We start from the raw sequence: 15,589 nt of genomic DNA on the forward strand, positions 1-15,589 counted from the left end.
AATAGCACTACATTTGCTTGATCGGATCCATTTAAGCTTCTATCTGCCTTTACTCAAACTACAGACTCATTCTCCGATTAGGCAACCACACACTCAACTGATTTCTGCCAACTCTTACCAACACTAAAACAAAACAACTTCATCGACCTTAAATACAAATCAATTAGGTCAGTAACACAACAAAAATCTAATCCTCTCATCATCGAGATTACAAACAAGTCGGTACAAGCATGACCATTGGATTTCATAGCAATCTCATCACATCAATCAAGAAAACCTCAACCGCTCCTTGATTACAGCTTCATTGAACTCAGTAACTCATCACTCGCTTTGCATTAGATGCAATACATTTTGTTCCTTCCCTAGACAAACAAACACGACAAAACATTTTGAACTTGTCTTCATACAATGACCTTACGTGTCACCATCATTACCGCTCAACATCAGATCATAAACCAACATAACCAATTCAACAACCTTAATCGGTTAGGGTTTAACAAAAACAACTGGTAGGGTTTACCGATTACATAACATAGAAAGGGTTTAACCTTTTACTCCGATTACCAATTCAGCTCACAAACTTACATACTGGTTTACAATAACCTTCACAAAGCTCTTCCTATCGGTTAAAAACTATATAAAAAATAACAACAATATCAGCAACATCATTAATATCATTACTGGTTCAATTGACATTAATGACAACATAACATATCATTAATGCAATCTTCATGCAAATGCCAACAGTATGGACACGGGACAACAAGTGGAAGGAAAGGACAACCCTGGTATTATTAAACCTATTCAAGCGATTCCTAATGGAGATGAAACGAGTGGCAAAACATTCAAGGAAGTGGAGCGAGAAGAAGAAGTTGAGGGGATTCCAATGGAAGCAGTGTTTAATGTCGGAGGAGACGATTCAGGGACCCCCCAAGGGGAAGGAGAAGCAAACAAATGAGTGCTTGAAGGAGGTAAGGAATCTATCCTTTTTAGGGTTGTAAGGCTTAATCCTAATGAAGAAATGGATAAGGCCACGAGGAAAGAGGAAACACGGTTAAAAAACACTACAATTTTCTCTCTGTGTTTGGATAACAAATCCTTGCCTGCAAGAAGGTTTCTTGATAATTAGTTAAATACAATTTGGGGAAGGAAGCTTGGGATACATATAACCTTTTGTAGGATGATCCAAACTAGATTGTTTGTTATTTTCTTAAAGAATCACAACATGCAGAAAAGGGTGCTTCACAAGAAGTATTGGAATGTAGGTTTAATGCCATACAATGGGCACCAGATGCATCCCAAAATGAAATCTTATTTTGTTCAATGCCCAGATTGATTCAAGTTAAAAACGTTCTTGTCCAGAGTTGCAAATTTTTACCTAAACTTTTGGAGCCATTAGGTAAAACCCTGCAGGTGGAAGAATCTCACATTACTCTTCCACATATGAATGCTAGGGTGTTGATCTCCATCAATGACAGAGTCCAAATCCCTGACATAATTAAATTCCCTATTATTGATCAGATAGTCAAGCGTGATATAGAAGCCTTGGAGGGACTAAAAATATTAGTATAACATACAGCCATGTGGAAATTGTATCCGTCACGATTTATAGAGCATTCAATAATTTTCATATGCATGTGCTCGTCCTATTTTAAATGAAGTTGAGATTAAATTATAAATGTACGCATGGATATATGATTCCATGATTATACAACAATAAAAATCAAAAAATCTTATTTTAATCATTTCACAAAACAAAGATTTGTTGATGGATATGCATTCATAATTATGAATGCCATAAAATTTTAAAAAATCCTATTATGATCATTTCACTAATCTTATCATGTTTTACAAAATTCATTATGAAATATCTTCTCTGTTATGGTATCTTCCAAATTACCCTTAAAGCCACCAATTAGATTGTCCTAGCTATCACTACCTAGAACTAATCTGCACTACTCTACACTCTTGTACCAATTACACCAGGCTGTTATACATTTCATTATCAGTCTTCCATCCCGACTCTTTCCCTTAAGGTAAAGACCTAGAGAGTCATGCATACAAAAATTTATTTCTCTGAATTCTGCATTAGGGGATGTGCCAACCCCGTCGTAACTCACAAAAGTAGATTATTATTTACCAATAGCAATAAAAGCCAAGTTCTAAATATGGAGAGAAAGTATTTGTTGCAATTCAGGAAAGCAGAGACATACCTAGTTTTTTTCTATCATTCATATTTGATGATGAAAAAACAATTTAACGTGTGGCATTTGAGAAATGAAAGTCCTGGTTCCAGCTGATCGCTAAGAAACTGTCATTCCCATGGTACTCCAGCAAATTTAGCAGTCAGAAATACAACACAGATTTTGTTGTACTAATAAAATTAGTAAATTACTCCAAAAAGAAATTATATAGCAAAACATTGTATAAAGCCTAAATTTTATTAAGTGGCTCTGACAAACTCTTAGAAATTGTGGTAACTTTCAATGTCTGCTTGTAGAAGACTTCTTTGAGGCCTCAGTTTCTGTTTTGAATTGTACTTCAAGAGGACATCATAATTCACTTCATATTGGTAATTCACGTTTGAGTGGCAGAATCTTCATCACTTGGGATGGATAAACGTGTAGAACTGCTCTCTTTATTTACAAGCAAACGCCTTATAGTTTGAAGTTCTGATGCACTGCAAAAATAAAACAGACACGTCAGTACATATTTCAAAAAATGATCAATTAATCACATGATATAAACTTTAGAATCAAATAGTAACACATATTCCAACCACTGCAATGCTTTGTCTAGATGGGCATCCAAAGAGGAGATGACATGAGGCATTTGATGCAGCACCTGGTCAAAGCAAAATATCAGGGTGAGAAGTTACAAAGCAGTGTTCCAATGAAACCTTGATCTTATTATCAATTCACACCTGTTCAGTGTTTTTAATATTTGGTGCTTTTCCAAGTAGATTCTTTGGAAGTCTCACAAGGCCCTGCACTATAGCCATAGCAAAAATTAAAAATGGCTTCCATTTTATTCTAATTTGCTAATAAGCAGTTGGTATTCTTAGAAACAAGTATTACTAACAGTTCTTTTATCACAGAAACAATTATAAACAACATGCAACACAATCTCTTGCCTAAAACTACAAGCAGCTTGACATGTGCTAGACTGACAAACAGCAGAAACTAAATTTCCTAAGAGCTGCCAAAACGAGCATGCAAATGATAGAAAAGGTGAGCTATGTTCAAGTTGAAATTACTTTACAGCTATATAAAGAGGCCTCTAAAAAGAATCTAAATGCATACAGCACACGCCATGCATTTCAAGGCACAAAAGCAATCAAGAAAAATAAACAAACAGGCAAGCAAAAGCAGAAATTAGAACTGCACCTGAGCTGGGGATGATTCTTGCATTAAGTGAAGCAAATTGGATGTTGACAAAACAGCTTGAGATATCTGATCAGAAACCATGCCCTTTGTTCCTTCACGTGCTGACTTTGCCATCTCTTGTTCATAACCTTCAAACTGAAAACAGCCATGCTCATTTTCAGAGAATAGAACATATTTAGGCATCACTAAATGAAATCACCAGTCCATTTTATTTGCTATTAAAGACAGAAGTTTCAAATTCTGTTACCAGTTAGCTGGGAAAGTTTGGGTCTGGCTCGCATTGGGTATGGAAAAAAAATTTACTTCTATTTTTTATTTATAATTTTTTTATTTTCATAAGTTGACTGATAAACCTGAAAATCTAACCCTAAACTAGACCTCAAAACAACTTACAACATGTATATGTGGTATCTGACCTTAATTCCTAGTTTTAAGCTAAATTAAGTATATAAATATATATATTGATGTCTTTTTATATGTTTTTTGTATTAACATACCCATCCCCATTTTGTTTTGTCATACCGATGCACCCAAACTCAAACCAGTAACTTAGGTTTTAAACAGCAGTTTGACTGTATTGAATGTGACAAGGGCATCTTGCATTTGTTTATGGTAAACCTAAGTATTAAATATTGTGCTTGACGGGCAGGAATATGTATCTGAAAACAATGGATACGAGTTGCATTAGAGTCTGAGTTATTTGAAAATCAAAATATACAAAACACATATTGTCCAGAATGGCCAGACAATAAGTTTCTGCAAGAATGCCTAGGCCTACTACGGTAGCAATAGGGGTGATGTCATTGTCTCGTTTGATGCTTTAGGTTCAGAACTTACTGTCATTGTTTATGGAGGAATCTAGACCCCTTTTTTATGTGGTAACCTTTTGACCTTTATGTTATAACATAATTTGTATGAAAATGTGAACTTAATGGGCACTTAATAAGTTTCTATTGCACCTCCGAAGTATGAAGCATTATGTAACTTTTTGAGCCAAAATGGCAGAAGCAGTTTCTCCTCTATACCATATTAGTCAAGTATATTAAATTTAAAAGAACCAAATGTGAGAGTTTCAAGAAAAATGTGAAAAATATTTGAGAAAAAAAAATAGGAAATGACAATTATTTTCAAGCAAGCATCCTAAAGCTTATCAATTGAACCTCATATAGAATTTCAAGTGAGAACAATAATGGTTAAAGAGAGAGTGGATTAACATTCATGCGATCTCTCCAAATATTTTCTAATAGAAGATTCATTTTTCTTTTTAGCATAAACACAGTAAAATATGAAAAGACAGTATATAATTTGAAATGATGCAGCACGTAAAATTTTGTGTCAGGGCAACAAGCATTTTCACCAAGGGAGAAGCTGCCTCTTCATGCCAGAACTTTCTGGAAGAACATGTCAGTCTATCCAGCAAGGTGGACGGTGGGAAGATGCCAAACTTTAACTAACTAATGTGTTTATGTCAGTAAAAACACCACATATTACAGAAAGGAATCCCATGCAATGTCATTAGCATTTCTGTTTTGAAAGGGAGAAAGAAGGGCATTGAAACAGTCAAGCTTTGGCTATCAACTTCTATTGGATATTTTCCCTTGGAATAGTAAGTGTGTGAGTTAAAGAATCTTGTTTTGCTAAAACAAAAAACATAGCTCTGAGTACAATATAGTCTGTTCATTAAAAATTATCTCTCAGTCCCTCAAGTGTTCAGGTCGAGAGCATATAGAAGACATATACAAGAAATGATGAAGAACAATGTATTAAGAAAAATAAAAACAAATGCCCACGTAAAAAAATATCTTAAGACAACAAAGTAAAAATGTAAAACAACACATGATTTTAATATAGTATTTTTTCTACAGAAAATGTCCTGCGTCTGTATTGGAAGGGCAGGAAGTCTTATTTTTGTTTGGCTCTTAAGCTGGGGAATGTTAGCATCAGTTTTGCATGATCCTATCTTTGTTCTCTCCATGAATAACAGATCTGTAGCATCAGCTTTCTGTCTTCTCTCCATTCTCTCCAAGAATAATGGATTTGTATTTCATGCAAACAGCAGGTCAATAAGCTAACTAATGCGAACAGCCAGTTAGTCTTCTCAATCTCCGCCTCTTCACTGCATTTCCTTTTTCCTGCAGTTAATGTATTATGGTATTTGTTGATTGCATTTAGTTAATGATACAGTTTTTAATTTTTCCATCAGCTGCGCTATCTTTCTCTGTATTTTTTTACAAATTCTGTTTTTTAAGCTCTGTTTACTCTGATTTGCCTGCATGTTTTGCTTGTTCTTTCACTGCTAGATCATACTGTGCAGATTCTGCTGTATTTTCACATGGTATCAGAGCCTTGGAGCTAGGAAGGATAAGCATACACATTCTTTTTTGCAGGTACAGAAGATCAAAGCCTAAATAATGGAACTTCCAGCCTCTGCTATTCTCATGCCATACAACTCTTTCGAATGGAAGCCAAAGATTCTGCTTCAACTCAGAAGTAGAGGCTTGTATCGAATAGTCATAGATAAAGAGGTTGAACCTAATTCTGCTGTTGAAAAATCCAAATATTTCAACAAGATGGATGAGGCCTTTGGTCTTCTATGTTTATCCATGTCTCCAGAATTGTTTGTTTCATGTTGAAGCATGAACAAAACCAAACAAAGTTTGGACTAAGCTGGAGACTCTTTCTGAGAAGCAAGATGAGATGCGGGGTCACATTCTAGAAAATGAGCTTAGCTCATTAGATCCGAGAAGTTTTGAAAACATTCAAGACTTTTTCACAAGGTTCAAGGCCTTATACTCCAGCTGAAAGGATGTGGAATTGACAAATCAAAGGAAGAAAACAAATTAATTCTTGCTATTCTGTCAAAATTAGGTCTAAAATATGTGGTATTTGTTTCATCTTTTCACACAGTCAGGCTTATAACAAGAGCAACTTGGAAGATGCCCACACTCGAAGCCTTTATTAAGTCATTCATACATGAGTAAGATAAGCTCATAAAGATGGGCACATTGAAAAATTCCAAAGCTCATGCACTTGCTGTGAATGCAAGTGGGATGAACAATTCAAAGTCAAATCAGCAATCCAAAGGCAGAGGGAAGAAGGATTCAGATCCAAGAAAGGAAGGCAATCTCAAACCTCCAAATGGATCTACTAGCTTGAAGGAAAAGAAGGATAAAAAAGGCAAATCAAAGTGCAGTTATTGCAACTGTGATTATCATCCGGAATCATCATGCATGAAGAAAACCATTGATCTCATGGTGCAAACACTTCAGCAGAATAATCTTGGTAATCTTATTCCAAAAAGTGCCAAGAAGAAGCAGGAAGAAAAAGCACCAAAAACAAGAGATAATGCACATGCATTAATTGCTATTCATTCTTCTCCAGATGCATGGATCATTGACTCCGGAGCTTCACATCACATGGCAGCCACAAAAAATGCTCTCTCCTCTTTAAAACCATATGTTGGTCCTCCTATCCTCATGGGTGATGACTCTCCAGTAGAGGCAATTGGAATAGGGAGGGTAGATCTTGGAATTGGAAGTTAGGAGAATGTCTTGCACATTCCAACGCTTTTCTTTTAATCTTCTCTTTGTCTATCAAATGACACATACTGGCACCGGATGGAGAGTTGAATTCACCCCAGATTCGGTGAGCATATTTGACATGCAAGACAACTCCAAGATTGTTGCTGGTAAGGTGAATCATCAATCTCATCTGTACACTTTTTCTGATTTTGATGGAAAATCAGATTCTACTTTACTGCTAACACATGCAAATAATGAAAGTATAATTTGGCATGAGAGATTTGGTTATTTAAACTTTAGATACATGCAACAACTTAGAAAACAGGGGATGGTGAAAGACTTGCCTGCCATAAAAAAAATTTATGGAATTTGTGAAGATTGTGCACTTGGAAAGCATTCACAAGCAAAGTTTTTGAAAGGGAATGCATGGAGGGCCTCTTCTCCTTTAGAGCTTGTTCACAATGATCTAATGGGTCCATTTCCAAAACCTTCCATGAGAAAAGACAGATATGTCCTAACATTCATTGATGATTGCACGTGATACACATGGGTGTATTTTTTCAAGTTCAAGTCTGAAGTGTTTGAGAATCTCAAGATTTTCAAAGCCCATGCAAAGAAGCAATCTGGCAAAATGATCAAGATCCTCCGCACAGATAATGGGGGGAGTATGTCAACAATGATGTCCAACATCTTTGTGATGAAGCTAGAATACAATTGCTGAACACAGTTCCTTAAACTCCGCAGTAAAACAAGGTAGTTGAGAGGAAGAATAGATCTTTGAAAAAGATGGCCAATTGCATGTTGCATGCTAGGTCCCTTCCAAATTGTGGGTTGAAGCAATCAATTGTGCTTCATACATACAAAATAGATCTCCTCACAAATCTATCACCAGAAAAACACCCTTTGAAGCATGGAGAGGTATGAAATCGGAAGTCACACAATTCCACATTTTTGGATCACATGCATGAGCTCGCATTCCTACAGACAAGAGGAAGGTTTTGGAGCCTCAAAGCAAAGAATGCATATTTGTTGGATATCCAAATGGTGTAAAGGGATACAGACTACTATATTTTTCAACAGAAACTCTCTTCATTGAGAGGAGTATCTACTTTGATGAAAGTCCCATGCATGAATCTCAGGAGCAACATGCCACCACTTCTATGCTTCCTCCTCTTATAGATCTCAAAGATGATGCATCCAATCATTCTAATCTGATTTCTAATACATCTTAATCTAATTTAGATGAACAAGATCATGCATGTCTAGATCCACATCCAATCCCTAATATGGATTCCAGTGATGATTTAGTATTCCCTATGAGAAATCAAAGACCAAGGAGATTAGCTGATATATATGATATCCCTCATGCACTCTCAACTACTGAGCCCAGCATACCAATGCATGGCTATGTGGTTCAAACATCTGACCCTCAAACTTATGCAGAAGCAACAGGGAATCCTCTTTGGGAAGCAGCCATGGATGAGGAAGGCAACTCCTTTATTGCAAACCAAACATGGAACTTGGTTCCACTTCCACCTGATCGCAAGCTTGTTAGGTGTATGTGGGTCTACAGGAAAAAGAAATCAGCAGATGGACAGGTGAGCAGATACAAAGAAAGATTGGTAGCCAAAGGCTTTCAGCAAGTTCATGGCATTGACTATGATGAGACCCTTGCTCCAGTGGCAAAAATGGACTCCATTCGGCTGGCTCTTGCAATTGCAGCAACAAGAAGGTGGGAGGTACATCACATGGATGTGAAGAATGCATTTCTCATGGTGATTTCAAGGAGGAGATCTACATGGAGCAGCCACCTGGGTATGTACAAAATTCCTCCTTGGTATGCAAAGTCAAGAAGTCACTCTATGGCCTCAAGCAGTCACCTAGAGCCTGGTATGCTAAAATGGATTCTTATCTTTTGTCTCAAAATTTCATGCGATGCAAATCTGATCCAAATGTTCATATGATGAGAACATCTGATTCTCTATTGCTCATAGTATTATATGTAGATGATCTACTAATAACAGGTGATTCAACCACAACCATTGTTGCAATCAAAACTACTTTGCATGACAGATTTTCCATGATAAACATGGGTCTCCTACACTTTTTCCTTGGCCTTGAAATCAGCCAAAATGCATCAGGCATCAAAGTTGTTCAATCCAAGTATGCAAGAGATCTCTTGGATCGGTTTCAGATGACCGACTGCAGGCCTACAGCCACACCTTTCCTATTATGAAGCTTGAGGATGACAAGGACACACCATTGGTTGATTGCACACACTACCATTAGCATGTGGGGAGTCTTCTATATCTCACTCACTCTCGTCCAGATCTCTCATATGCAGTGGGGGTTGTCTCCAGATACATGCAGGACCCACATGAGCTATATTGGAAAGTTGCAAAGTCCTTTGCTATGTTCAGGAATCATTAGTATGGGATTCATTATTTAGCAGGATGTACTTTGGATCTCATTGGCTACACTAATTCTGATTGGGTTGGTGATAACATTGATCGCAAATCCACTTCTGGATATGTTCTCAGTTTGGGATCTGGCCCCATTTGTTGGTCAAGTAAGAAGCAATTTGCCATTGCTTTATCATCTGCAGAAGTCGAATATAGAGGTGCAGTCAATGTTACCAATCAAGCTATTTGGTTGCAAAACTTGCTGACTAAGCTTGGTATACTTTTTCATCGTCCGACTATTGTTTAGTGTGCTAATCAAAGTACACTGAAGTTTTGCAAAGATCCTGAACAGCAACAGCAAACCAAACACATTAAGATCCACATGCACTACATCCAAGGTTTGATCCATGATGGAGGCATCAATTTGTAGTAATGTCCCACTTCTCACTAGATTGATGACATCTTCATGAGGACGTTCACTGAGCAGAAGTTTCACTCTTTGCGAGACCTCCTTGGTGTGGACACTACAACACAGTAGCTGACTGTTAGTGTCTATTTTGAGGGGGCGGGTTTGTTCCCACACGGTTTTCCCTCTTTCCTCTTCTCTTTTCTGTCTCCTTAGTTAGACTTAACGGGGGGTGTTAGCACCAATTTTGCATGATCCTCTATTCGTTCTCTCCGTGAATAACAGATCTGTAGCATCAGCTTTCTGTCTTCTCTCTGTTCTCTCTGAGAATAATGGATTTGTAATTTATGCAAACAGCAGGTCAATAAGCTAACTAATGCGAACAGCAAGTTAGTCTTCTCAATCTCCGGCTCTTCACCGCATTTCCTTTTTCCTGCGGTTAATGTATTATGGTATTTGTTAACTGCATTCAGTTAATGATATAATTTTTAATTTGTCCATCAGCTGCGCTGTCTTTCTCTGTATTTTTTTAGAAATTCTGTTTTTTAAGCTCTGTTTTACTCTGATTTGCCTGCAAGTTCTGTTTGTTCTTTCTCTGCTAGATCATACTATGCAGATTCTGCTGTATTTTCACAGGGAAGGAAGTGGGAACAAAATAAATGCAAACAGAAGGCAAGATTAGCAGGCAACATTATTTTTCATAATCATCTGGAGCTGTGGGATACAGGTACAGGGGGGGGGAATGCCATTAAAATTAGTATCCATTAAGAAATGAACAAGGGTAAACAATATTACATATAAATTTAATCACCAAAAATTGCTAGTATAGAAATGGGGATCTGGTCCTCGTTCATATAATGGAGTTTCCTAGTAACAATGGTATTTTTCCAATGTTTATCGAATACATATAAAAAAACTGTGGAATATATGTTTTCTGTTCTAAATTTATTCTGAATAATGTGTTTCGTGTATACAATGCAGTGTAACAAGTACATCAATGACGCATAACAAGGACATGATATCAAGAGTAAAGAGAATATGTAAGGAGAAGCCTCCTAAGCATCTTTGCAAATGCGACTACTTGAATAAATGCCTGTTCAACTCTCTTCAAAAATCCTGAAAAGTAGCACTTATCCACATGAAACATCTGTTTAAGAGGCTGTAACTAATGGCCCTAAAAAATCAAAATGTGCCATTACATTCTAAGTTCTGAGGATTGAAACTCTGAAGAACTCTCTTCCTCAAACTCTCCCCCAGTCAAAAACTCATTCTTGACAGACTGTAACTTTTAATTTAGGTTGCCCTGGAAATTCCTTACGTAAATACTAAATACTATCATGTCAGATATGCAATTCTCTACAGGTTCAAAAGTTCTTCACCAAAGAGATTTAGGGCTCAGTTATAGGAATTAAAAACCATGGTAAACAACTTTATAAGTGCTCAGTAATTATTCTTTAGTACGATTCAGATATGATAGGGAGAAACATAGGATGCCCAGTTAAGGAAATTTGAGGTGCTACCAGATTCTAATAATTGTTTGAAGAATTTGATCCCGCAACCCGTTGTAACCTCTATTCCTACGTAAGGTTGAATTCCCAACATCCCTTTACACTTCGGAGGAAAGGATAACTTTACACTTAACAGGAACATTTCAAGAAGTTAATCTCAATCACAGACAAAACTAAGGACAAAGCAACATCTATGTGCTTGATTTGTGCAGAAATGGACAGTTTTCGAAGGTATGTCATATGAGATTATACGCAATACAACTTAATAACCTACCATAAAACATATAACAATACACTGTAAGTGAAAAACATTTAAATATATCAGCCCATTGCTGCTAATTCTGGAATGGGTGTTGCAACTTGAGAAAATAATCTTGATTCTATAAGAGACAAGATCCTTCCACAGTCCATGAAATTATTTGAGAACACTTGTGGTAACAACTGCGTATAAGATTCTGGAATAAAAACCCAATACAAAATACATTGGAAACTGAATCAGATGAACATAAAACATACAAACGCATACAGAATTGTTTAACAGATGATGTGGGTAATCCATTTCAGATTGAAGGGCAATAGAAGAAGTTTCGACGATCTTGTTTGTACTTCTCTAGCATTCCATAAAATATTTTTTCAAAATTAACTATAAATTATAAATTCAAAACACAATACTGACGAAGTAAAGAATAAACTATTTAAAACCTTGGTTTCAGGTGAGCTATCCAGCCATATACTTTAAGTTTTAAATTTGGTATTCCAGTTTTCATATATGTAAGAAACCCTAATTAAAAATTTGTGGGAAAAAGCGCCAATATGGCTTTGATTGAGTAGATTTGTTACAAACGGAAAGCCTCATGCCTTTGGCTCTTTCCTGCCCTAATTTATCTGAAAAACATGAAAAACTGTGGACTACATTGCATAGTCGGTCTGAAGACGGCGGTAGCAGCAGCCTAAGAATCTAACTTGATAGACTCCAGCCTGTAGATATTTTAAAGAATAAACAACAATAGAGAAAGAAACTCATACGCAGTTTCTTACCAGAGGCTCGCTAGCTCACAGAAAGACAAATCAATGTTATCGCATGGAATAGCTTTGCAATCTACCTTGTGACATAAACATGCCAATTACGACCCTCCTACCACTGGAACCGTAAACGCGAGCTGTAAGAAAATAAAAGGTATACTACTTATTTGATAAGTTAAACAGGTGTTTTTCAAATTATCATATTGTTATCAAAATTTAAGTGTTTTTTAGTCAAATTTATTCATTCATATTCCATAGTAATTCACATGAATTCACTAGGTGATATTCACAAGAATAGAAGGCCACTTATTTCAATATACTATAATTACAACACATTTAGTCATGGAGTTTTCTCAAGATCGGACCCACTTAACCTACTATTTCATTTGCAAAACCTTCAACAAGTGTTGTGTCTTATGAATTATTTATTATAGAGCTCTTTAGCTCATCAATTGGTAAGTAAAGGTATTTTTCATAGTGTGACAAATTATGATATTGTTATCATGATTCAACGTTGTAGTTGTTGGGTCAAAATTCATTGATCATATTTCACATCATATGAACCCATCTTTCATGAGAATAAATGGTCCATCCAACACTTATTACATTTAGAATATGCTCACATAGGTGAAGCATCAAGATTTTCATTTGACAAGAGAGAAAAATAGAGTTTAAAACATGAAAGATATTTAACTGGAAAGAAATATTCATAAGAAGGGTCTTTGATATGAAAAATTGGTTCAATAATTTTGCATCATTTAAAAATATTTACTTTTTGAAATGACATTTTATTCTATTGCCATTACAAAGCTGATTTTGATTATTAAGCTTATTCAAGTTACTATTACATATTAGCATCACAATGTCAAACAATTTTACTTGTTTGTGGTACCACATATTAGCCTTAGAGTCTCTAGATTGTAGATTTAACATCTTAATGAAACTTTTGATATGTCCACATGTCAAATTTGTAAATTGGGTCCATTAGTGTAAAATTCAGATGTTTGTTTAAAATTTTGCATTAATATCTAAATTATGTGTCAAATTGTTATGACTGTCTTTATAAAGGTGACAAGTGTCTTTATAGCAAAGAGAGTAGGCAGCAAGGAGATAGAATAGATAGATCTTAATTTTGAATATTGTAAATCTTGACCCATATTTTGTGGGCATGTAATATTACAATAAACATTTTTCTTCCTAAATTTTGTAGGCTTTGTTGTATTAGAGCAATATATATGACATGCTAATTTTTGCACCATTCTGTTATACATTTTATTTCCAAGGAAGTGTTTTTTTGATGTATCCTTATGTTGAGTTTACTATTTATATGTTAAGGCTACATGAATAGATTGTCTCTAATTAGACACTTTACCCATGAGTGTATACGCTGGTATCAAAGTCTAGTTTGTTTGAAGGGCTAAAGAAGTATAAGTTTATGCATTTGTTGCACTACAAGTTAGTCATAGGAGAACTTGGTTGATTTAATAAGTCATAGAAACCAAAGGCAACAACATGATAATGAAGATGATCAAAGTGAGCAACGTGATGGTGAGTTGGCTAGCATATAAGGAACTATTTATGAGATTTTGCCAAGATCAAGGGCACAATGAAAAGCATAAAGAGAGACAATAGAATGACAAGAACAAACTGTATTCTCATCAATATACAAATGATCAACTGGATTTTTCAATACAATGAATATGAGCCTGCTTATATAGGCAAGGCCATATGGATATACGAGAACACAATCATGACATGTGGCTCAATGAGAAATAAGGGTAGATATGAGAAATAATATAATATTCCACAAGAGGTGGATGACACACCGAATGTGGAGTGTAACAGCAAGATAAGATCACAAAAGTTGGAATTTCTCCTACAAGCTATATCCCTATGTGCACACTTCCCTAAGTGTCTCATATCCAAACTACGAAGAGATGCATTATCTTAAGTTAACTTAAGTAAAGTGTAATAATATCCATGATGAATATTTATTTACACCAACACCCCCCCTTAAGTGCAACTTAGGGGAATGAAGACTCAAGTCAACAATGCAAGATGGGTCCCGACTACTAGGCAATGATAGGTACCCATGTACAAAATGCAAATGCAAGCAAAACTATGCAATGCAATCTCTCACAAACAGAGAAAGGGAGAAAACCCAGTGGGAAAAACTCCCCCCCCCCACAAAGAGAGATGAATGTACAAAAGACTCTCAAAGAAGAAGGACAAAACCTCAAAGAGAAAAAAGTCCCCCCCATAAGAGAGGTAGGAGAAGTCAGTTGACCCCCCCTAATGAGACATCCCGCACCCCCAAGAGAGCTCGCAACTACTGGAACTTACTCTCGGTGAAAGGTTTGGTGAATATGTCTGTAACCTGCTCTGTTGTAGGACAATAATACAAATCAATGACCTGCTCCTAAATCGGCTCTCGGATGTAGTGCATATGGATCTCGATGTGTTTGGTCTGCTGGTGCTGGACCGGGTTCTTTGAGATTGCAATAACACTCTGATTATCACAATGTAGAACTGTCGGTTGTGGAGTGCTGAACCCAAACTCTGTGAGAATCTGTTGAAGCCAAATGGTCTCAGTCGCTACATTAACAGCTCCTCAATACTCAGCCTCAGTCGAAGAGAGAGAAATAGCATGTTGCTTCTTGCTCTGCCAACAAATGGGGCCTGAACCAAGGTGAAAACTGCAACCTAAAATAGACTTACGATTATCAAGATCACCAGCCCAATCAGAGTCTGTGTAACCAACCAAGCGAGCCTGCTGCATAGTGAATCTCATAGTGATGTGTACCTTGGATGTAATGAAGGATGTGTTTGGTGGCTTTCCAATGAAGCTCATGTGGTTCCTGCATGAATTGGAACACCATGCCAACCACAAATGAAATATCAAGGCATGTGTGAGTCAAGTAGATGAGACTACCCACAAGTTGACGATACAATGTGGCATCAACCGGTGGAGAAGAGCACTAAGCCTCAAGCTTGACTCCTGAAAGAAAGGGAGTCGGTGCAGGCTTACAATCAACCATATGAAAGCATGCAATTAGATCAAGAGCATACTTGGGTTGCGATAGTGTAATCCCAAAAGGTGACTGTGAAATCTCTATCCTGAGAAAGTAGTACAAAAGACCCAAGTCAGTCATAGCAAATCTGTCATGCAAAGCAGATTTGACCTTGCTAATGATGGATATGGTGCTCCTTGTAATGATCAAATCGTCAACATAGAGCACAAGTATCAAGTGTGATTCATCTTGTCGCAAAATGAGAATGACACCTGGTGAACCCTGCTAATGCAGAGATCTTGTGCCTAGCTCTCCAATTCACCCTTACTCAC

The 15,589-nt window shown here is 36.6% G+C and overlaps 1 protein-coding gene across 2 annotated transcripts; it reads right to left on the minus strand.

Annotated features, from left to right (window-relative positions):
* Positions 1 to 2,169: 2,169 nt before the first annotated feature.
* On the minus strand, positions 2,170 to 12,424 carry LOC131036074 (tobamovirus multiplication protein 2B). Of its 2 annotated transcripts, none has more exons than XM_057967867.2 (5): positions 12,327 to 12,424; positions 3,387 to 3,521; positions 2,924 to 2,986; positions 2,780 to 2,844; positions 2,170 to 2,680 (listed from the first exon to the last, which is right to left on the minus strand). In XM_057967867.2, exons 2-5 carry the CDS (start codon positions 3,498 to 3,500, stop codon positions 2,578 to 2,580), a joined length of 345 nt encoding a protein of 114 aa, XP_057823850.2. In that variant the 5' UTR covers positions 3,501 to 3,521; positions 12,327 to 12,424; the 3' UTR covers positions 2,170 to 2,577. The 2 variants fall into 2 exon arrangements, with proteins under 2 accessions (XP_057823850.2, XP_059072561.1); XM_059216578.1 differs by having other exon boundaries at positions 12,262 to 12,415.
* Positions 12,425 to 15,589: the final 3,165 nt, after the last annotated feature.

The sequence above is a fragment of the Cryptomeria japonica genome, chromosome 1 (assembly GCF_030272615.1).
Source record: "Cryptomeria japonica chromosome 1, Sugi_1.0, whole genome shotgun sequence".
NCBI lineage: Eukaryota > Viridiplantae > Streptophyta > Pinopsida > Cupressales > Cupressaceae > Cryptomeria > Cryptomeria japonica.